Source organism: Gymnoscopelus braueri (assembly GCF_963280865.1).
Source record: "Gymnoscopelus braueri genome assembly, chromosome: 20".
NCBI lineage: Eukaryota > Metazoa > Chordata > Actinopteri > Myctophiformes > Myctophidae > Gymnoscopelus > Gymnoscopelus braueri.
Genome location: NC_137622.1, coordinates 32960355 through 32985146, shown reverse-complemented (window position 1 = coordinate 32985146; position 24792 = coordinate 32960355). Strand labels below are relative to the sequence as shown.

At 39.4% G+C, this 24792-nt stretch overlaps 2 protein-coding genes across 2 annotated transcripts; both read left to right on the top strand.

Moving 5' to 3' along the window:
• Positions 1-3604: 3604 nt before the first annotated feature.
• Positions 3605-7933, top strand: LOC308075660 (protein eva-1 homolog C; the record flags this gene model as incomplete). The annotated part of the gene is made up of 8 exons (XM_080415608.1): positions 3605-3709; positions 5021-5226; positions 5671-5794; positions 5994-6146; positions 6393-6536; positions 7085-7162; positions 7245-7325; positions 7548-7933. The coding sequence occupies exons 1-8, from the start codon at positions 3613-3615 to the stop codon at positions 7931-7933; spliced, it is 1269 nt and encodes a 422-aa protein (XP_080271734.1). The 5' UTR covers positions 3605-3612.
• Positions 7934-9687: 1754 nt separating this feature from the next.
• LOC308075659 (N-lysine methyltransferase SMYD2-like) lies at positions 9688-24607 on the top strand (the record flags this gene model as incomplete). The annotated part of the gene is made up of 11 exons (XM_080415607.1): positions 9688-9825; positions 12763-12835; positions 12993-13200; positions 15496-15565; positions 17046-17156; positions 18316-18376; positions 19080-19189; positions 19621-19691; positions 21154-21256; positions 23456-23566; positions 24467-24607. Exons 2-11 carry the CDS (start codon positions 12829-12831, stop codon positions 24605-24607), a joined length of 993 nt encoding a protein of 330 aa, XP_080271733.1. The 5' UTR covers positions 9688-9825; positions 12763-12828.
• Positions 24608-24792: the final 185 nt, after the last annotated feature.

Genomic DNA, 24792 nt, shown 5'->3' with positions numbered 1-24792 from the left:
CCGTCACTCCCATTCAAATATTGAATATGGAGTTTCACATGTTGATGGTACAGATTATTCTCATTAGCAATCTACTTAATATAAAACATCTACATGGTTGAAGGAACACTAATCTAATTTAGGGCCAAAGAAAATATGTAAGCATATCTAATTGCAATACAATTAGATGTTTTTTTTTCCTAGCATACAGTATATTATGTTTTGACTAGTCTTTTCTATTCTATAATATTCTTTTTTTAAACAATTCCATAGGATTGCAACTCAGAGTTTGAAGACTCACTTTGAACGTATATAATTCTTTGGTTATAAGTCAGTGGTGGGAAAAGTACACTGGCTATACTCAGCTCTTTTAAAAGGAGTGTTTCTCTTTAAAACGCTTCTCGGATCATTTTAAATGGCTTAATTCGATATTTAGATATTTGTCATTCATTTGATCAGACACCCCCCCCCCCCTCTTAAGCCCATTCAACTGCAGACCCCATATCAGGATGTTAGACTCATTGAAAACACGTGTTGCTGCTTCTGGTGACTGATATTGTCCTTATAATGCTCTAGATTACTTTTTTCTTTTTCAAAAAACAAAAACAAAACACCTAAAAATACCTAAAGAAAGTGTATCGTAGGTAATATGTTTATATGGTGATGTATGAATTAGCTTTAGTTTAGTTACGTTTATTTGAAACGTAACAATAAAGTCCAGGACTTATTTACATTGTGGTCCACTCCCAATCTTCCGCTGTAATCTGAAGACTCACCTCTTCAGACTCCACCTATGCCCATAGTACTTGCCGTAGCACTTGCCCTAGCCTTGACGACCTTGCGCCTTATTCTAAGGCTAAAATGTAATTTAGATAGCATGTTATATAGACAGATGCCATCCTCATTTGTAGACCTGGTATCTTATAGTGTGTACAGTATATAGTTTCAATACATGTACAGATTATTGTTTTTTTTTAATATTATGCTGTTTAGACCTATTATAGGTTCTTGGTTTACCTATGATCCTAGATGACTATTTATGTGCATTTGATGTATTACCTCGTGTTTACACTGCTTACTGTAAATCGGATTAAGAACATCTGCTAAATGCCTACATTGTAAATTGTCCTCTTACACATAGACTAAAAAGTAATTGTCTAACACAAGTGACAGTCATTTACAATAAATGAATAAATCAAAATCTGGTCAGCTATAAGTCTGACCAGGTTGTTATGCCATATTCTTTGAAATCATGTGATAATTTGTGGGTCAGTGGGTGTGACTGATCATTGCATCATTGGGTGGGAACCCCCCTGGCTGGTCCTTTGGGTATAAAGAGGAAATAGAACTAAAGTTGTTCTTCCCTTACTCAGGACCACATTTAAGAAAATAAAAGGTTGTTGCTCAAGTTCTCCGCCAGGCCGGGTTCCCTATACCCAGGGGTCATGGGGTGCAGCCATCGTTACATGGGGAAGCTGCAGGGAGAAATTGAGTTTCTGGTGTCAGGTAGGACCCTTACTGGTTGACAAGTAGTACTGCCTGAAGCTCATAGGCACAATGTATGAGCAAGGGGCAAACCCCCTTTGCTGGAATTCTTGCAGGGTTCTCGTTCAGCCTGCTGTTCCTATCAATGGCCCAGCAGATGTCGTTATTTCACCTTCTACCGTTTGCAATACATTATAATCTCAATAGAAGTCAATGAGGTTTGGACGAACTCTACACTTGATTTTATTACCTTAGTAATAAACCTTTTCATAAACACTTTACATTTTCAATGGCTAGTTTAAAGTCTTTTTTAAATACTCATGATATGTGTTTAGTAAATTATGGTCCCATACATTTTTTAATTAATGATAAAGTAGGGTATGGTTCTACCTGATTGTGTGATATGTGGCCACAGTAAAAAACTTTCATTTTAAATGGACTCTAACCCATTTGTAACTCACTGTACAAATAGAACCAAATGGACATCTGCATTTAATTCCATTTGTTCACTTAGTTAAATTAACACACAGGGTTTTACTAGTGGGGGATTAGGGACTTTTGCTCTGCTGTGTAGGCTATTGCAATAATAAGTGGGGCTTTCGTTTCCTTCTGCTGTGGTTTTGATAGACTGTGAATTTCCAGTAAATGGTAGGGGGGGGGGCATTGTTATGCCACAGTGTGGACACGGTTCAAGAAACACTCACCTTCCAAACAGGCCAAGATAAGACAAGATAAGACACTTATACCCTGAGGACCACAGTGAAGATGTGTTGAAGGACAGAAGAGTCTGCTTTGAATTATCAGCCCAAGTGGATGATGGGAATTTCCATCATGGAAATGGAGAATGAAATTGTTGCACTTTCTAAAACATATGCACACAAATCCTGGAAATTAAATGACTAACGAAAGTCGAGCCCAGTAGGAAACCCAGCTCAGACAGTCCTGCTAAAACATCCTCCTCTTTTGTCATACATGTCTGCAAAGACTGGGAGGTTATGAGCTGAACTTGTCCAATTACCAAATACCTCCTCCCTCTGCCCCCTTCACTCTACTACTACTACTACTCCAGGCCAGTCATACCAGGGAGCACTGAGGAAGTATTAGTCATTATATGTACAATGCCTTTAGGAGGTGAATGGAATTTTAATGGACAAGTTGTGGGAGTGTCATGCTGTTACGCACAAGATGAAAATGTGTCTTGCCTTTTATTTTATCGGGTCAGTGTGTACAGAACTTTCTGATCAGGACTTATGTTTACCATATCAACCTACGTAGGAGACGTCTTGGGAGTTGTTGTTTGATTTCTTTGATGCAATTTCTATTTCTATTCTAAGTTCATGCTGTGCCATTCGAGATGAATATATCTTTTATGGCCTTTTCATATCATCATTGATAACATCCGCACCCTACACAGACGTCTGCACTCACCAGTAGTGCATGTTAGCCTCCAGTGTTTGGTTGTTATGACAACCAGGATTGAGAAAGACAGCGTTTGTAAAGGGGAAATTAATGATCAAATCATAGCATTTCTTGGTAATAATGGCCACATCGTAAGGATGTCCTGAAAGTGAAATTCTCTCAGTGTTCCCGGAAAAGACAAACAGCAATGGAAAAGTGTGACTTGCCACTGACCTTTCTCTTCCCTCTTTCCCTTCCACAGAGGAAAAGGAAAGCCCTATCTCATGGAGATAAATGGTCATATCTCTGCGGGACACACAGCAACTGGAAGTCACTCCCTGAAAAAAGGTGCCTTATCTCCATGAACAGGGCCCTTGGTTTTGACCATTAGGCCCATTAGAATAATGATAGTGTCTTGATTTTGCCAATACGTACAGAGAGGGCCAAGATTTCATCCCACAAGACCAATGAAAAAACATATTTAGTGAACTCCTCACAGCTGTGCACAGGAGTTGATCAACAACAATTGAATATGTCTTTTTGGAATTCTTACGTGCTAATACAACATAAAGGTACACAAATGACTGTGTGAGCTCTACTCAAGGCAGTCAGCTGCTTTTATGGTCACTGGGGGGGCTGTTCTTTGGCGAACACAATGGCATCATTGACCCCACAAGACACTTGCACGCAGTGGGTCAGTAACGCAAGTCATTGCGATTAAACTCTCTGGCGTTATGCAAGATATGTGCGATGATGGTTCCATGGAGTTTCAACAGGTGCTGCTGTTTTCTGGCTCTTCTCTTGGCTCTAAACACACACACTACACTGTCTGCTCCTGACTTCTCTGGTGAGTGCATTTTGACGTTTCAGAATTTCTTAGAAGTATGGGGCAAAGTCAGGAGGTTGATCTGTTCAACTTGGCAGTGCAAATGGTGCAAAGGAAGCTCCTGAAAGACATCAAGCATCCCCTCGTTTATCTTCTGCATATCCGGTGCTACAAAACAGCTGCGATGACTCATGCTGAGCCACCAGAACCAGGGGTTAGGAGAGTGTTGAACCTGTCCTCTGTGTTCTTGTAAATCATCCAAAGCAGGATCAGAATAGGCTATCTCAACATATTGAAGCAAAGCCAAGTCTTCCCGGTGGTACTTTCAAAGCAATAAACAAAATACACTTGAGATGAATGCATAGGTAAAAATACTAGAAATATTTTGGTGAATGTCTGAATGGTTTTTAAAGTCACAGTTTGCTGACTTTTTTCATGATAATGCTGATTTGTTCCCACAGGACAGAGAACCAGTCTCTGCAAGCATGACGACGCTTGCCTTTATCAATGATACCTATTGTCAACAATCCAGCCCAGATGTCTATATGACCCTGATAAAGATCTGTATCTGCTTATGTCTTAGAGAGTTCTAATAATAGTTCATTGTGAGCGAGTGCCTGGTACTCTGTTGCACTCTGTAAAGCCTGCCACTGAGGCACACAGCCAGGAAGACATGTACACACATACACATGTAGGGGACAACGACAGGAAGTGCAATGGGAGGGGAGCCTTAGATGACCATTCACTGTCTATATTTACTTGGCCCAATGCGTTTGTATCCATGAGGTCAAATGTTGTCTTGGAGAACTGCGCCCTGTGTTTGGGACACCACCCACTTGTCAACCAGAGCAGGGAGGGGACAAATAAGCATCTAATAAATCCGTAAAAGTGTGCCTTATTGAGAACTGAGTCATTCAATCATTCCCTGTTTTGTTAACATGTCATGTCAGGTTTAATTGTAATACATTCAAACATAAGATCACACTTTTAGTTATATGGCTTATGTCATCGTGCACTTCTGCTTCTATACAGTAGATATGATTCAAATATGACTGATATGATGAATACAGTATATTCTAATCTTGAGATAAATGGCACATTAAACCACTCCCCTTCAGATTAGATAAGAAAGTGATTACATGCACGCTGGCTTTGTATCATTATACAATTACAATGCTGAATCTGTTAGTCATTTCCCTCTCTTTAATTCATAATGTAAAACACACTGAGGTCCACAAACCTCTGAAATCCTACTATTACACCACCAAAAACATATCACACGTACGATAGGTTCCTACTATTACATTTGCACCAACTTGTATTATCTTCCAGTATACCTCCACACAATTCTGAAGAACCACACCACCCATGCCTGTGATGGGGCCACACTCCGCATCAAGTGTCCCTCAAGGACATCTATAGCCGTCCTATCAGCATTCTATGGACGACGTGTGCCAAGTCAACATTTATGCCCCACTGCTAACACAACCACACCTGTGGAGGACGACACTGAGTGTACGTCTTCCATTGCTATGGAGGTAACCATCTGATGATCTGATGTCGTCATTTTATGAAAACGAAGCTCTATACCTCACTATTACTGCAACTATTGATTATTTTCTCAGCGATTATTCTATTATTACTTGTTTAATTAATCAATTAGTATATCAGGGGTGTAGACCAAAATATACACTGTAAAATCCTCAGTGTTCACTTAACTTTGATACACATTTGTATGCTCTCAGAGTTACAGACCTGTAGGGGTCCATTTGGATACACCGCTCTATCTAGAAGAGTTCAGCCAAAGAACATGTTTGGGTATTACCTCAGTCTTTCCTTGATCAGGGAAAAACAAACCCTCCCATCTTGGCATTGTTACTTCACTTAGCCTCATACCCCAAGTTTAAAACAAGTAACACTGAGTGGACGTGATAAATGGAAACTGTGTGACTGACAGTGGTTGTGTTTTCTATTCCTTGCAGAAAGTAGTGTCAGAATGTCAGGACCGGCGCTCCTGTTATATCCCTGTCATTAGTCAAGTGTTTGGACAAGACCCATGCCCGCTCACCAGCAAATATCTCCTGGTTTCTTACAAATGCCGTCCAGGTATTCATTATGGTTAAAATCATATAACCAGGAAGCAAATGCTCTTGGGGTCTAGCTGTTTATAATGATTTAGGCCTACATTAATTATTTTGTATGCTCAAAAGATATTTTAGATTATTTTGATTATGTACTTGTCAAAAATATATACTGACATTTTTATTTTATTTGATTGTTTTTTTTTCTTCGTTTTGTTTTCCAGAGCACCATCGTACAAGGTTGGTGTGTGAAAATGAGCGCCTGAGGCTGGCATGCAAGAATGACACTGTCTTGGCTATCTACTCTGCCACCTTTGGACACCTACTGCATGGAAGTCCCAACTGCCCTCAGGAAACTGCCCCACATGTTGACATGGGTCTGAAACTCTAACACATGGAGCTTAAGTGCCATCTAGTGGTCAAAGTACCAATTTAAATCAATCTGACAGAGAATGGCTGTGCTTTGTTAGTCTGTTATTATTACATGAGGGTAATCCATTCATTAGAGATCCATTCACTAGAGATCAAATATATTTAACAAGTCTAAATCTGATTACAGTTCAAATGTTGGGTATCAGTGCTTTCTATGAGATTAATAACTTCAAATCACACATTTTCCCCAGAGTGTCTGTCCCCATCAGCCCTGCGGAAGGTGTCACGGAGATGTCATGGCAGAGCTAACTGTTCAGTGTTGGCAGACACTCAGACCTTCGGGGACCCCTGCTTCCCTGGCACCAGGAAACACCTGCGAGTGTCCTTCACTTGTGGTAAGTGACACGGCACAGGGAGGATGTTACTGTTTGTGAGCAGTGGTGGACAGAAACAAAGTACATTTACTTTATACTTTACATGACTATTTGTATTTTTGGATACTTATGTTATGACTTTCATTCCACTACATTTCAAGCACAAATATTGTACTTTTGACTCCACTACATTTCTCGAACGGGAAAAAGTACATCATGAATTAACTGTTTAAGCCCTATTTCAAATAGGGTGAAAACTATCAACGCCTCGCAGCGTGACACGTTGTGAGCTAGATCTTTTAGATTTTTTCACTATTATTAATATATATTTTTACATCTTCTGGAAAATCTGTGAATTTTGGGGGAAGATTTTACATTTTTAAACAGCAATGCATTGATATTAAAAATAAAATGTACTTTGTATTTTAGAATTCTTAAGTATTATTAAAATCAATACTGCAGTATCACTCACTTAAGTACAAATTTGGCAGAGCAACTTTCACTGTTTGTGAGAAAGCATGTTTATTTGCATCAGGTCTTATGTGCAAATCTTACATTGTTTTCTTCAGTGCCTCGATACCTTCTCGAGGATGTTGTGGGTCGTGGTGGTTCCACGGATCCCTTCATGATCTCTGACTACACACATGGTAAGAATAAGACAGAATATCCACTATTTAGTAGCGTGTAGACATTCACCGGCTTCTGAGCCCGGCCCCCTCTCACCTGCAGGCGGATGGTACACTGGCCCCAACTCCAGGCCTCAAAACATCCTCTTAACCAACTCTCTGGAGGTCTTAGAAAAAATTCTGGGTATGTGTACACACACACTGACTCCTGCTATGTCAAACTAATGTGGCTCCTCCTATATTCTACAGAAGACATGGGTCTTACATGTCTTATGAGAGATAGGTCTCTCAAGCCTATGATCAAAACAACATAAAGGCCGGAATGATTACCTGCATAACTGTGAATTTACTTCTTTTTTTCTTATTAGTTTGACCTGTGACCTTCATAAACATATCTCTTTTACAGGTCTCCCAGAGAGAGTGGCTCTGTACTTTGTCTCTGGTATCTGTGGTGGTCTAGTATTCTTGCTCTGTCTTTTTGGCCTGCGCTCCACAATAGTGAGGGATGTGAAGGGCTTGGCCTCTGACCTGAAGGACGAGTTCAGCGCGTCTCGCAGAAGACGCCGGGAGCTCATGGAGGATCTCTATGACGATGACGTCTCAGACACCTCCTCCTTCCGCCGCCTGACACAGTCCTACCGCATGGCGGACAGCCTCAGTCCATCTGTGACCACCGTGGAGATGGTGGAGTGTGAGTGGCAAGAGCCAAGGAACCTGCCCAATGGAGATATCTGGCCGCATCGAGACTCCAGCCCTTACGCCATACACAAGATTAAGGCCTTCAGTACCTGAGGGGTTAAATACACCTATACCTTAGTAATGGAAAATCCACAACATTTAGGTTACTGTTGAACTGTAATTGCTTGAACACTGTCTGGTTTAGTATGGTTGTGCTCCTGTGTTTAAATCCCACTCAGGACCTGTTGTGTGCATGCATGTGTCATCCCCCTCTCTGCTAAGTCTTTTCAGTATTTAGACTACACTATCCAACAAAAAGGCCATAAAAATAATGTTGACATTACATTAAATTGTGTCTGTTTGCATAATACATAACTACGAGGTTCCCTTAACAGTTAAACGTGTAACAAGTCACATGGAAGCTTTAACTCCTGCCAATAGATGGCAGTATAACATTACTCATACAGTAATAGTAGGTCCAGTGGTTTTTGGTCTCAGTTGATTGTAACTATTTTCTGGTAAGAAGTCTAGCATTCTTGAGGTAATGGATCATGTCATGTAGGAGGAGTAGCTCACATTTGTACAAAACTCAGTCATAATTAAATAAAGATGAAACTGTAGTAGAATGACTTATATATGTGTGTCACTCACTTCATTGATCATCTTAAAGTCAACTCAGAGGATATTGAAATTGAAGGATATTAAAAGAGCGGTCTTCAAGTTCAGACAGTAGCCTACGACAATGTAGGGGTCAGTCAGTGGTGTAAAGTAACTGTACATTTACTCAAGTACTGTACTTAAGTACAATTTTGAGGTACTTTTACTTTACTTGAGTACTAATTTTAAATACTTTTACTTCTACTCCACTACATCTCAAAGGAAAATATTGTACTTTTACTCCACTACAATAATTTGAAAACTTTAGGTACTAGTTACTTTGAAGGTTTAGATTATTACAAAACATACATCACCCACTTCAGCTATTTGAAAACAGCCAAACTACAAACTCACTTGCATAGTGAGATTGTAGATGTTCTAGCCATTAGGCCTAATCATGACCAGCTTGTTCAAAGTGAAAGGACTTTGGCCAGGTTCACTTGAAATGAAATAAAACATACATTAACCACTTTAGCCCTATTTTATACCTAGACTATTTGAAAATAGCCGATCTACAAGCTCACAACGCATCGATCGCGACGCGTTGTGAGCTTGTAGATCTGCTATTTTCTAGCCATGGTTCACATGACGCTTGTATACAAGCGTAATGGAGCCGAGAGTTCCTGGTTGGGAGTGGTGTTCAATTGTTTTACATTGCCAACTCTCACATGTACATAAACGTTCAGATTTCAAATATAAAGTGCTTACCCCTGAGCCACGCATGTTACAAGTTGATCCGTTCCACGATAAGTACCCGTATCTCCCGCATTGTTCAATAAAAAGCATTTTAATCCGATTGCCGGCCATTTTCTCTGAATTTTCTCCGATGCTTTCAACCATGCGACACTAATGGTTGGGAGGTGTATTGCACTCTGATGATCGGATTAAAATGCTTTTTTATTGAACAATACGGGAGATACGGGTACTTATCACGGAACGTATCAACGTAATATCCGTGGCTCGTGGGTAAGCACTTTATATTTGAAATCTGAACGTTTATGTACATGTGAGAGTTGGCAATGTAAAAACATCGAACACCACTCTCAACCAGGAACTCTCGGTTCCATCATGTTTCAGGGCTAAACCAGCCACCTGCTTCAGTCTACGTTGGCTAAGTTTCGTTTCATTACCTTAAGTTGCGTACCAAGAAATGTGTTAAGTTTCGTTTCTTAATGTTTGAGTTTCGCATTGAGGAAATGGTGAAAGGATACTGTACTGATGGGATTTGCCCCGGACAACAACAAACAAACAGTAGACCAAACAACAGTACGTCAGTAACAGTGATCATTGACAGAGAGCGATCTGATGTGACTGCAATCTGACTGTTCTCTCATAAAACCACGACTGAGGTAATGTAGCCCAATTATTTGATTGGATAATTTTTATTTATGATTATCTTTGTCATCAAGTTCAACGTAAAGGGCAGAATGTGATAGGAATAGAATGCAATTAAAGTGACCTAAGAAAAGTAACTTTCATCTCTGGGGTGTGGTTATATGGGATGGAGGGTTTTTGATTGATTGATTGATTGATTGATTGATTGATTGATTGATTACTTTATTAACAGTTTGCAAAAAATCTGTGCTTTTTTTTGCAAACTGTTAATAAATCAATCAATACATCGAGGTGCTGTTTCATACTAAAGGATGCTAAAAGGATAAACCCAAGAAAGCCTTACAGCTTGTTTCCATTGTGGTGTGTATTCAATTCATCGAAACAACAAGACAAATAATATACAATAATGCAAACAAAATTTAAACAAGGTACTGAAATTATTGTCCGCACATTTTCTATTTGACTTTATTAGCCTACTTTATTTTCAAGGTGACGCAGATGCTATTATGAAAATATTTAAAAGTAAACTAGCTTACATTTAATGTGTGTTAAATAGCTTTATTATAGCCTAATCATTGCTATATTGTTCCGTAACGGTGTTCTTCGCAGTTTCTCCAAAATAGAAAGTTAAAATTCAGGTCGGGATAACATTTTCACCCAATCAGGAGAAAGAACTCATAGAAGATAAACAAGTGAAATTGGAAGTGATGGGGGGGGATAGCCCTGGTACAGAGCGTTAGTGAGTTCTCTCTTTTTGGGCAGAAAATAAATGATGTCCGCTAAATGGAAAGTACTTTATTCACTCCACTGCGCCCCCTACAGATCTGGTCAATGATCATTTATATTGACCAGATATGTAGAGGGCGCAGTGGAATCTGCCCAAAAATTGTATTGTACAGAGAAGGTGGGTCCTAAGAGGCTTCCCACCTCCGAGAATAGACAGAGCCGAGTGGCTGGCCTGGCAGGGCGTTAGAGAGAACTCACTAACGCTTTGAGTCGGTCTGGACCAGGGCTAGATGGGGGACAATAGCAGACACAATAGGCTCTATGCACAGCAGCCATATTATGAAGACATTCACAGGTGTTACCAATGATACTAATGAAGGCTCTGTTCCATTCTGGTCAAACCTATGGGTCAAACAGAGTCAGGGTGCTGCTGATATTGTGCATGTTGGCTCACTGAAAACACTCTGCTACACCAAGTGGCTCTAAATTTGTTTCTTCCTTAAGGGGTTTCCAAATGGAACCTTACGAGTGTGTAAAAAAATGGGGGTCGTGAAAATTTCTGAGAACCACTATGCTACAAATGGAACAGAGCCTTCATTAGTATCATTGGTAACACCTGTGAATGTCTTCACAATATGGCTGCTGTGCATAGAGCCTATTGGAATTAGAACACTATAAAGCAGGGGTCTTCAACAGGGGGTCCGGGACCCCTAGGGGATCCTCAGAGTAACTACAGGGGGGCCGCCAAATCTTTGTTTAATAGGGATAGGTTTTTTTCACACTAACCACCTGAACCCCAGCATCCCGTTTCTCAGGGGAACATATCCGATCTACATTAGCCAAAAATAGCCGATCTGCAAGCACACCACTGGTCTCCACCCACTCTGCTGAATACAGAATAGAACAGTGCAGAGGTGGACTTGCCTATTAGGCAAGGTAGGCGACAGCCTGGGGCCTCAACCATAGACATATAAAGGATCACTGCATCAAAGGTATCAACAAACTATTCTATAAAAACTAGTCAAACATTGACCAAATTGTCAAATAATATAAGAGGCAAATTTAAAAAAAAATAGCCGATCTACAAGCTCACAACGCCTCACATTGCGAGTCGTTGTGTGCATGTAGATCTGCTATTTTCACAATATTTTGGATACTTTGGAACCGAGTCAAACAAAATGTAATGCCTATCATTCCAAGTGCTTGTCAGGGCAGGGTGGGGGGTCCCCAGTTCAAATTTGGGGGGTCGTGGCCTGAAAAGGTTGAGAACCATTGACGTAGGCTACAGGCTCCGAGGTGGACGTAAAACGACATACATAGGCTGCATAAAATAGGAGGACGTATCACGTGCAGGACGACTTTTGCATTCCGATGTGAGTGGACTTAAAAGGAATTGAACTTTTTTTTTTAAATGAAAAATAAAAACGTCGCTCATCGCATTGTGGCGCGTTGTGTTTTAAAGTGGTTGTTTTGCTGCTATATTAACACATTTTGCTGGGGACGCCCTGGAACCCCCTCAAGGACCCCTAGGGGTCCCTGGACCCCACTTTAAGCACCTCTGTAGTAGAGAATAGACTGTAGACTAATTAGGAGTGTCACGATACGCCTAATCCACGATTCGATTTGACTTTCGATTTTAAGGTCACGATTCGATTCGATTTTCGATACGATATATATATTTTTAAAACGTCCTTTTTTTCAGCTTTGAGGGCTATATGATTATTAATTTAGGCTATTGTCTTGATTTGTAAAGAAAAACCCATGTTTCTCAATAAGTCCCTTTTATTTGAATAATATCAAATGAGAATGAGAATAACAAAAAGGGTTTTATGCCCTTACAACAACTGTCATTTTCAGATTCTTCTTTAAGATGAGTTAACAACAACATTCTTGTGAAGCTCTATAACTAAATAAAATCTAAATACAAAGTTGAACATGTAAGAAAAAAGGATCCATACGTGTGACATTAGACTAATACATGTTTAACTAAATAGGTATGAAAAAAGGTCAATTCTGTGGAGGCTCTCATTTGGCTTATTTTCATGTTCTCATGGCCTTTCTAATGCTGGTGTATCATGTCTCGACATGATTGGTTGTTCTGACTGTGCGTAGGCTAAGGATTTTGGCAACCTCTCCCTCTGTCTCTCCTCCCAGCTTAACTCTTTCCAGGAAATAGAAACCATTGTATTAATCAGGTATCTTGTATCTGACACTTTCTGATACAGATCAACTACAAATTCATCAACTCAGTGTCTACAGACAAGGACCACCTTGGACAGACATCAGGATTCATGACAGGTGAGGAATTAAACACATGTTTGATAGTGTTACAGTGTAGCCTACAATAGAACTGTATGACTGTACATTATAATAGTATAAGATGATGCTGATGAAATATTTTTTTAATATCTTCATTAATTACAATATCTATCTTTGCTTTCCTTGTGTAATAAAGCTGCTTCGACGGGCACTCGTAAGACCGTGGCAGCAACAATGCAGGAACAAATCGAGGGAATCGAGATGTTCGGCAGTCCTACTAAAGGACGAGGTCTTCGGGTGACCAAACCATTCAAAGTTGGAGAACTTATCTTCTCCTCCCCGGCGTACTCTTGCATCCTCAAAGTTAAAAACAGGGGACACTACTGCGAATTCTGCTTTGCTAAGTATGTATTTATGTAAATGGTGCATTTATATTTGCTTTTATCCAAAGCGTTTATATAGATTGTGCATTACATTCACCCATTCACACACACACATTCATTCACACACGCATTCACACACACCGATGGCGGAGGAAACCATGCAAGGCACCAACCTGCTCATCGGGAGCAATTAGGGGTTCAATGTCTTGCTCAAGGACACTTCGACACTAACTCTGGGGGAACCCGTGATCGAACTGATTCTTCATCTATTCCCTTATTGAGCAGGGTTTGTTGCAAACACACACACCATTTACTGTACAGTAAGTGTATATTGTGTTTCTGGAGTAATCCTTTGTTAAGGTCCCGCTTCGTAAGTACAGGTGCATGATTTCTCCTGAGAATTTATATCGATCACAGTAAAAAGGCTCACAGAGATTCACAATAAGAAAGTAAAAGTCCTTCTGGTGCTTTTTATTCATTCATACACGGACGCGTTTCGGCGTCAAGCCTTCCTCACACTTTATATCGACACAGATCACACCTATAGGCTATACAGTAAAATTCTGAGTGCTAATTTAACTCTGAATGTATACGTATTTACCCTTAAGGGTACATTTAATATATATTTAATTCAAACAAATGGCTATGTAAGATAACTTGCAAGTGTGATAGTCATTGATGCAACAAAGACTTGACAAATGACTGCATATAATATTTAGTGACTGTGTTTTGAAGATTGAATCCTGTATAAAAAGCCTTTAAAAAGTATAACAATGGCACTGTGTTTGGATGTTTGGGGACAAAAACATTCACCTTCCTTTTGCCTGATAGAAAAAGCTATGACTTCGCTAAAGCTATGAGGTATGATGGATGCCATGTCCAGTTGATGACTGAAATTGTAGTTTAATTTACATACTGCACACTACAGCTGGGCCGCATAATCCACAAATATAGACATTTTGCAATTAGACTATTTTAATATTTGTTTAAATGCTTGTACAAACAATCTGATGTTCAGCATTTCACTTCAGATTTGCGTAAAGTGCTGTATTTAATTTAAAGTCCTTCTGGTACTTTTAATTCATGCAGCACGGACAACAGCACACACGGACACGTTTTGGCATCAAGCCTTTCTCAGCGTGTATGGTAATGTAAACATTTAGGGACAGTTAAATAGGGGGACCAGGGTGCCACACAGAAATTGGTCCGTCTAAAAACAGGTTTTAAAAGGCAGTTCATGTAGGCACACCCCCTTGACTTACTGTCATAAACAGGAATGCTGTAACAATTGCAAATACAATTACAAAACAAAACAAAACAAACCAGTCAATGAAATAAATAATTAATAATAAACGTACACCTCTCTGAATACACAATCTCAGACATAAGACTCAACCCCAATCACAAACCCGTTTATAGAAAACAGCCCAATAGCAGTTCCTCGTTTAACCCCTTGTGGTGTTCGGTCTGTAGATTGTGTATCCAACGAGCTTCTCTTTGTAGGAGAAGCCTATCTCTGTTACCACCTCTCTTTAAAGGATGTACCGTCTCAATGCCTTGAAACCTCAAAGAACATACCTCATGCCCTGCTGAATTAAAGTGTCTCGCTTTTCATCCCTATTTCTAATATTAGATTTGTGTTCACCAATTCTTATGTTCAATTCTCTCTTTGTTTTGCCTACATAGCAGATAGCAGTTTCAACAGATAGACCACATATTTAGTTTTGCATGTAATTCTAATCTTAATGTTAATATTTTTGCCAGGATGAGGGTGTAACACTGTGTCACCTTTAATCATAGCGTTACATTGAAGACATCCTGAACTAACTGTAGGTGAAATTAACTGTAGGTGGGTCTGACATAAAATGTTTAGGAGGTACGTAACAGTCTGCTCTGACCAGTGAGTCTCTTAAATTTTGGGCTTGTTTATGTGCAAACATTGGGGGCGTTTTAAACATGTGACCTAAAGCAGGATCAGTGGATAGAATATACCAGTATTTTTTGGACAATCTTCTTTACTTCATTCAAAAAAATATTATTTTTATTATTATTTTTACAAATTTCTCTGTTGGGTTGAAAGTTAATCTGGTGCACTGGAGTACCTAAGCACAATGCTATCTAGGTGTGTGTGTGTGTGTGTGTGTGTGTGTGTGTGTGTGTGTGTGTGTGTGTGTGTGTGTGTGTGTGTGTGTGTGTGTGTGCTTGTGTGCTTGTGTGTGTGCTTGTGTGTGTGTTTAAACAATCAAAATATCCAGGATGTAAACACATATGTTGTAACATGTTGCTCATTAAAACCTAATGTTTGTTCATTCATAGGAAACTTGAAGAAGACTTGAAGAAATGTGTAAAGTGCAAGAAAGCCTTCTATTGCAATGTCAACTGCCAGGTAGGATACGAGTGGATGAGGAAGAAAGGGGTTAATGACTGTAGGAAATTGAAGCTTTTATGTATTTATTTATTTATTCATTTACCAGGGACGGTGCACATTAATCAACATGTCAGTTTTTATTTCATGTCAAAGTTAGCCAAAAGCTCATTTTCATCTGAAGTTGCTCACATTATTTCTCTACCATCTGATTGTTAATTTGTTCTTAGTTACTTTTTTGATTGATTGAATACTTTATTACTAGTCAGAAATGTAAACAGCTGTGCATGGTACAGTAAGACATAAGGCTAAAAGGATAACACAAAAAGGTCCTGGGCTTTGTTTCATATCTGATACAGAACACTTCTGATTGAGTGTAAAACAGAAACAAGGAATGGAATGTGATTGATCACACATGGAAGTTCACCTTTGGTTTCACTGTGGATCAATAAGAAACAAAACCCAGATTTTTGGGTCCGATGTTGATCTAAATTTCCGAGCGTCCTAGACCACCGATAACATTTATTTTATATTTCTAATCATTTTGAAAAACGTTTATAAAAAAAGTTTATATTTAAGAATATTTCACTTATAAGTAACAAATAAATGTAAATAAACACAAATAACTGTTTGATAAAATAGGTTTAAATTAAGTAAACTTCAATTGTGAAAAGAACAATTCATTTGAATTATACAATTAACAAGGAAACAAGTCAATATACACACATGAACTGAATGTCCTTTTATTTAACCACTTAGGCCAGGGATGGGCAACTGGCGGCCCGCGGTCCGCATGCGGCCCGCACCGTCACTCAATGCGGCCCCAGGCAAAAAAAAAAAAAAAGGTTATTTTTGTTTGTTTTTTTAAATCACAAAGAAAAACAAAGTAATCTAAACATATCCGAAATGGTGAACTATTGCCTTCAACTGTTCCAAACATGCAACTTTCCATGAACCATTTTAATTACAACAGTCCACCAGTAGAGCGCGCTCTCGTTTATTTTAATAGAAGCCTTATTAACTATAATTCTAGTGTTAATTTTTGTATATTTTTAAGCCAAGGTTACAGCAATACTCTGAAAGGCATACTCAGGAATGTGAAGTTTTGTTTAGCAGTACAGCTGTAGTAAGTTGATAGAAGCATTACTAAATGCTAAATAAAAACAAGGTTATAACTAATAAATAATAATAGTTAATATCCCTTATTTATCACATATGTGACTATTATGGGCTTTTTGAGTAATGGGGTACTACTGGCGAGAGTGCCGATAAACAGGGGAGGGCTGGGACCAAAATTCAGCCCTGGCCCTGGGGGGGATAAACAATGCGGCCCCCCAGAGTGATTGAGGAAATTTTGAGGCCCTCACCATCTACAAAGTTGCCCACCCCTGACTTAGGCTAAGCCCTAAGTGGCTATGCCCACAGTAGACATGCAAAGATCTGATTCAGGTGGAGAGGAGATTGAGTGGGTTAATTAAAAATAATAGCTTTTGTGTGTCAGAAAGGGGACTGGAATATGCACAAGCTGGAGTGCTCAGCAATGTTTAAGTATGGTCCGAAATGGTGTCCATCAGAGCCAGTCCGCCTGGTGGCCAGGATCCTTGCCACAAAGGTAAGTGGGGGGTCTTTCTTGATCATTTTTCCAACACTTCCTATTTATGAAATACGAGTTGTTGAGTCTATTGTTGTCTCGCGAGCCAGACTATTGCCAGACACTTCCCCGCTTCCGTTTTGTCTTTACAATCACACAAATTTGTCAGAGTATGAATCAAAAATAATCGAAGAATATAGCTTGCTGCTTATCGGAAATGGAAATTCTAAAATATATATATATTTTTTTTTTCAAACTTTGTTTATTGGATTTTTCACAGAAGCATTCAATATCAAAAGTTGGTACTGGGCAGATACATAATAGCTTCCTCCAGTAGAATCCATCAATTACAACAATTGCAAAAACTCACATCATACAGGAAATATAGTTAAAAAAAAGTAAACAATAAAAAAACGGAGTCAAGCAATATATAGTCAAACAATATATATCCATGATACGAGACTGGGACTACTCTTGTCTTTTCCCTTATTAACAATTCCAGGATCTATTTATGCCATTATGCCACGCCTGCAAGAACAACCCCTCATGAATATGCTAATATGCCACGTCCCTGGAATCAACATGCAGACAAACTTCCCTCTGGATGTATGTTGGTGTTTTCATTGTTTGTTTTGGTAGCACAAACACATCCCGTCTACCAAAACAAACAGTGAAAACAACAAAATACAGTGAGAGGGCAGTGTGTGTCTGCAGGTAAACACCACCACACTACTGTAGTGGCTGATGACTGCTGGTATAGAGGGAAATTATTGGTAAAAATGTACTTAATGTTTTGTTATGTAAACACAAAGTTACATACTATGCCTTTAAGGGGTACAGAAAGCAGACCTGTCTCAGATGACCTGAGGTCTGGATGGTTCATGATAGCACAAGATCAGAAATGTTTTTTGGCCTTAAACCATTCAGTGCTTTATAAACCAACAGTAGCATTTTGAAATCAGTTATTTGACAATTCTTCTTAATATTATCACTAAAGAACATGAATGATATGTGATGGGTATAAGTACAGGTACCTTATGATATATCTGTAATTATTGAATTGATTTGTAATAACTGCTGTATAGAAATAAACTTTGTGCATTATGTTTATTAATAAAGATATTAAGAAGTGTAGAATTTTTGCCGATGCTTAATTTCTTGCAAATGCTTCTTTCTACAGATGAAACAGAAAGAAAGATCTGCATCTGAGAAGCTTATACTGATGGGAGAATTGCATTCACGTAAGGGATCACTCAACAGAAACACACAAACATGCGCACACATGGGTACATTCTCCATACAATCTGTGTTAATTTAATGTAATTCATTTGTAACTAAGAGAGAGGAAAGATGTAGCCAAATGGACCCTTACGGGTCCATTCGGTTCCATTTATACACTCTCAAGAGTTGAATTAACTGAAAAAAACAGGATTTTACCGATTTAAAGGAGGGGTGGGCAATATTTTCGGGAATGTGATCGCTGTTTTCCAAGGCTGCTGTGATCATTCAGTGCTTTCAAGCTTTCCGTACAGCTGCCATGTTTGTGAGTTTAACGTTGTTTAATACAATCAGATAGGACTTTTCTGTTTGGATGTTTGGTCTGTCAAGGCCAGAAAGTAGTTTTTTGCCAGTCAGTAGGCATTCACGCATAACTTCCGGGTACGATGATGTCACGCGCATAGCCTCTGTTAAGGGCCATTCACACTGAGCACTATAACTATAACTATACAAATATTTTTTTTTCCCGAAAAAAAATAATAATTTCGGAAATCTCGGTTCGATTTGTGGCTCCACAAAATGGCCGCCACTGCTATGCCCTATAGGGTTGAAGTGATTAATACAGTGGAGCAGTGCATTTGTGTAACCTGTCTATTCTGTATTTATATTCTTTGCACATGTGTAGATTTTTACACATTAAGTTAATTAACACTGTGTATCTTACAGACGAAGAGATTAAATGGATTCACGAGGCTGAAATCGCCAGCCTGCATCACTTCTATTCCAAACACCTGGACTTCCCTGATCACTATGACCTGCTTTCACTCTTCTCCCAGGTAGTGTGAAGACCACTTTCTTTTTACCACTTTCAACCTGGCATCCCAATTTTGAGCATGCCATTATAGGTAAAGAAAAATCTAAAATCAATAGCTGATCTACAAGCTCACAACACAATGCACATCACTGTGAGCTACAAAGAAAAAAAAAATGGAGATACAAGGTTTCTGCCAGACAGTAACAATATACTGTACCCCCCCCCCCTTTACTGTCTGCTACTTTGATACAGAATAGCATTAGTACACACTGACCACTTTCTCACCTGTCTAGCACTCATGGATTCTGAAACGCTAACAATCTGACGACCATTTCTCACCTAACTCACTGCAGATCATTAAAAATGAGAAGAAGAAAAAAACGATCATATTGTTATCCAACAGGTGTGAATACATTAGCAGGATTAGTAATGATTTCTCTCTCTGTGCAACAGGCTCGCTGTAATGGCTTCGATTTGCATGATGAGGAATTGGTACCTGATATCGGTCGTGTTGTCTACGCTGAGTAAGAACACACACACACACACTCTCGCACACGCACGCACACGCAGGCACACACAGGCACACACACACACACACACGCACACATACAGAGTTAAACCGTCATCAATGTAACCACTTAAACCGTACTTATCATGTCATGTCACCATTAAAAAAAGCTACAGTACTGCAATAATGTGTGGTTGTCACAAAATGCCAGACTGAGTTTTTCAGAAAAGTGTCAGCCCACTGCCAGCGAATCCGAGTGATTTTGACTAACCTTTGAAAAATCATAGTATATTGTCCGTGATTGATGTATATATACAAATGCACCGTTTATTATTCTATTCTTTTTACTAGTGTAGGACGTTTAGGGTTAGGTCTATGTGTTTTGCAACCACATGTTACCACTCAAATTAAAGCTTAGAATGGTGAGCAGTTTTCTATAGCCATTAGGAACATGTTGGTTCTCAGCACACACTTTCAAATTGGGGATATTAAAGGGATATTTCACTTTCAAATAAACTTTTGGTCATTTTATCGTCTACTCAGGCTTTTGTGAGCACCCCAGACGGTTTTTAAGTTGCTTGATTCAGTATTTAGATATTTGATATTCATTTTATCAGACACGCCCCCTTCCTATACAAACCCATTATAACTTCAAACTCCATTTTGAACATGTTAGATTCATCAAAAACACCCGTCATTGGTTATGGTGACTCACCCTGCCCTCCTAATACGCGAGGGGGCCGTGTTTTATCGATAACTTTTTTCATTTATTTGTAATGTTTTTTTTTGAAAATGAAAAAAATAAAATACAATAAAAAAATAAATGAAAATAAATGAAAAAAGTAATCGAAAAAACACGGCCCCCTCACGTATTAGGAGGGCAGGGTGAGTCAGCAGAACCAAGGACGGGTGTTTTTGATGAATCTAACAGGTTAAAAATTGAGTTTGAAGTTATAATGGGTTTGTATAGGAAGGGGGCGTGTCTGATAAAATGATTATCAAATATCTAAATAGTAAATCAAGCAACTTAAAAACGGTCTGGGGGGTTCGCAAAAGCCTGAGTAGACGATAAAATGACCCAAAGTTTTTTTTAAAGTGAAATATCCCTTTAATAGGCCTTATTTTAAAAATGATTATATTTGTATGAAATCTTGCATTAAAAGGCCATTTAAGCATATATGGATGTAAAATCACCATTCCAATCAATTCCCCATACTTGAATTGTGCAGAGAAGTGGATTCATATATGAACATCATTGAAAGTTCTTCATATATTTGTTGTAACAATTTGCATGTATCAATATAGGAGTCCACATATTCAATGCATGATGACTGCACTAAGCTACTAGTCTGCAATGGTTATCATGCTAAACTGTGAACTAGAGATGTATAGCTAGTCAAAAAATCAAACTTAGATTTTCGCTCTTCTCTCTTCTCTTCCTGTTGACCTTCTCTCTCCATCACCCTCTCTCCCCTCAGTGTTTCCCTCATGAACCACAGCTGTGTACCCAGTGTGGTTGTCACAAACAAGGGAACGGCAGCAGAAATACGGGCAGTACAGGATATGAAGCCTGGTGATGAGGTGAGGAGAGGAGACAGCTGCACAGGGATGTGTGTGTGTGGATGGGGGACACGGTATGTGTTACAAGGGGGTAGGGCAGTGGTTTTCAACCTTTTTCATATCAAGGTCCATTATTTATTCGGTATTTGAGCCACAGACCACCGTTTGATGAGATTTAGACTCTCAGACCCAAGCCTTAGAATATGTTGTTATCGTTGGATATGATTTTGTCCACAATTCCATCCATGCTGCATGTTGGTACCATAGGAGAGATAACAGGCAAACGTTGATCAAAATAACAATTATTCTTCATTCTCTAATTGTGAAGACTTCTTGTAAATTAAGTGATGCAAATGTTATAATAGTTTAACTCTTGAGAGAGTAAAATGAAACCAATTGTTACCAACTCTCCATCATTTAGCTGAGGACCACCTGGAACTCCCTCAAGTACCACTGGTGGTCCCGGACCACTGGTTGAGAACCACTGGGGTAGGGGATCACCATTTGAACCAGCTGGTCTTAACCACTTTAAACCTGGCATCCCTATTTTGGGCATAGGCCTACTGTAGGTGAAAGTTTCCAAAGATGTACTAATAATTGTCTCCGCCAGGCCGAAAGGCATGGCGAGAGAGTATGTTTTACCCTCCGTCCGTCCGTCCGTCCGTGTGTCCGTCCGTCCGTGTGTCCGTCTGTCACCAGCTAATCTCCGCCACCGTTGGCTTGATCACAGCAAAACTGTGCACACACACTCCCTGGATGCCAATTCCGAACTTCTGCCCCAAATTTTTCACATGGGCCTTTTATAGCGCCACCAGGAGGCCGATTTGTGCAAAACATATTTTTTGACAGTACTCCTACAGATTTTGTCCAAAAATCTCGCAAATCGGTACACAGTATCTCTATAGTCATTAAACAAAACTTGTCTTTCATATTTGTCATATTCCATCCTGATTGGCTAAAAATGGCTTCCAAAGTTTGCAGGAGTGCTCCATTTTCAACAAAATGCCTCAAATCATGAACACAGCATGCAATTTCTGTGAAATTTTGCACGCATATTACGCACACTATGCCGAGGAAGAAATACCACTTGAAAATTTTCAAATCAGCCTCATGGTGGCGCTATAACAGGCCGATTCATGTTTTTACCTATAACTGCACCGATCTGTGTAAAACTTTGTATGCACACTCCCTAGAGGTCAAGGAAAAACCTTTGCCCTGCATTTTTCACATCTGCCTTTTATAGTGCCACCAGGAGGCCATTTATGTAAAACACATTTCTTTATATTACTCCTTCCGATTTTATCCAAATTTCACGCAAATCGGTACACATGATCTCTATAGTCATGTGATCAAGACGGATGTGTTTGATTTTTCATATTCCATCCTCATTGGCTAAGATTGACATCTAAAGTTTGCAGTAGTGGCTTGTTTTGAACAAAATTCCGCAAATCATGAACGCACCGTCCGATTGCGGTCAAACTTTGCACGCACATTCACACTATGTTGAGGAACAAATGCCACCCTTTTAACATTGGTCTGTTATAGCGCCACCAGCAGGTCTAATTTAGCACAAAAAAAAAATGCACAAAATGCCTCAAACCATGAATGCAGTGTCCGATTGCCGTGCAAGGCCTAAGAACAAATGGTACCCTTTAAACATTGGCCTATTATAGCGCCACCAGGAGGCCACAATAACCTACCTGACCTGGCGGAGACCTGTGCTCCGAGGAGCACTTTTTCTAGTTATATATCTTTTGTGAGTGTCTTGTAAGCCCGTACGGGCTGGGCATCAGTCTTTTAGGGTGGGTACACACTGTTGGATATTTGCTCCGATTATGCTGTCTGGGACCTTTTTTATCGATCACCGACAAAACCCCCCTCGGGCTTTGATCGGCGACATATTGCTTGCTGTGTGTGAAAGGCTCTGCGAGAGGATCTACCTGCGATAATAGCGCTCGGCGATGCGTTCCCGAGTGTTTCTAGATATTTAGCAGGTTTGATATTTGTCTCTGTCGCCGATTGGACATCATACAGTAGCATACAGTATGAACAGGGTTATGATCACTTTGCGAGGAGATCCGCGCTTAAAAGTCCTACAGTGTGTACTTGCCCTTAGACACTCGAGATATAAAAAACAACTCCTTGACCCCAGAATAAGATGTGGAGGAGAAACCTGAAGTACTATTCACATGTGTGTGTGTGTTCCTGTGCCTTCCAAAGATGCTGATCACCTACATAGACCTTATGTTTACGACCGAAGAAAGAAACGACCAGTTAAGAGACGGATACAACTTCACCTGTGACTGCCAGGAATGTCGAACTAAGTCCAAAGTAAGTCATGAAAAACAAGACAGAAAAGACAGAAAAAAAGAACTGACAAAATAAAATGACATATACAGTTCAGTTCAGAAGTTTTAGTGTCCGGTGAGGGAATTTGAATGTGTAAACACAGAGATAAAAACCTTAGAACATAGAGCAAACACTGTAAACCTGGGATTCCCTAACCTTTTCAACTCGAGACCCAAAAGATACATTTGGTGTCTGCACGGGACCCAAATGTGCAAAAATACATTATTATTATTATTATTATTATTACACGTGCAGTGTTTCCCCTGTATGCATTAAGCAGTGGCGGGCCGCCAACCCTTAAATCCGACCGCCACAGTATGATTTTTTCTGTAAAAAAAAAAGAATGATATCAATGCTCAAATGCATTGATATGCTCAAATGCTCTCAGGCAGGATGCCATCTGTGCCATCACTAGTTGTGACTGATGGATTTGTATACTTTTGTCTAATAAAAGTATATTCTCCTAAATCTGGAGACAATTCATATGTAAACTATACAGATTATTACTGTGCACATGTACTATATAAGATATAAGACTTTGTGTTTGAGCTTAAATATGCATTTTGAGAACCCAAAATGTTTAATTTTCAACCAAAAATGTTTTTTTCCTCTCCCACACCTTCAGCTTCTGCCTAGGGGAAACACTGACGTGAGCCCTATTTTTCAGAACATTTTGAATATTTTTAGAACATTTCTGAGAACCTTTTGAAATATTTTTGAAATAAATAAGCAAACAAACAAACAAACAAACACAATCATCACCTCAACATCACACACAAGAGCACAGCAGTATTGATAGATCATTGATAACAGAATTATCTTAGTTCACAAGCGGCTAATGTTCCTCAACTCTAACATGTCATCTTCTCTCCTTGGTCTCAGGACGAGGCCAAGCTCAAAGTGCGTGAGCGGAGTGATCCCATTGGGCCAGACGTCATCAGTGACATGGTCAGCTTCGCTAGGACGACCATTGAACTGCTTTGGTTAGCCTACAAGAGCAAGGAGAAAAATATCCTTACATAAGATGAGGTTTTCACACCCACAATGCCCTTTCACTAGACGAAGAAACACGCCTTTATGGAAAGTTTAAAGTTTTATTGAATGAATAGAATGTAAAGTTTTATTGAATGAATAGAATGTAATGGAGGGAGGGGAAGAGGGTTCCGGGGAGGGTCGCCGACCCTGGAGTCTTTGGGGAGGAGGTCGTT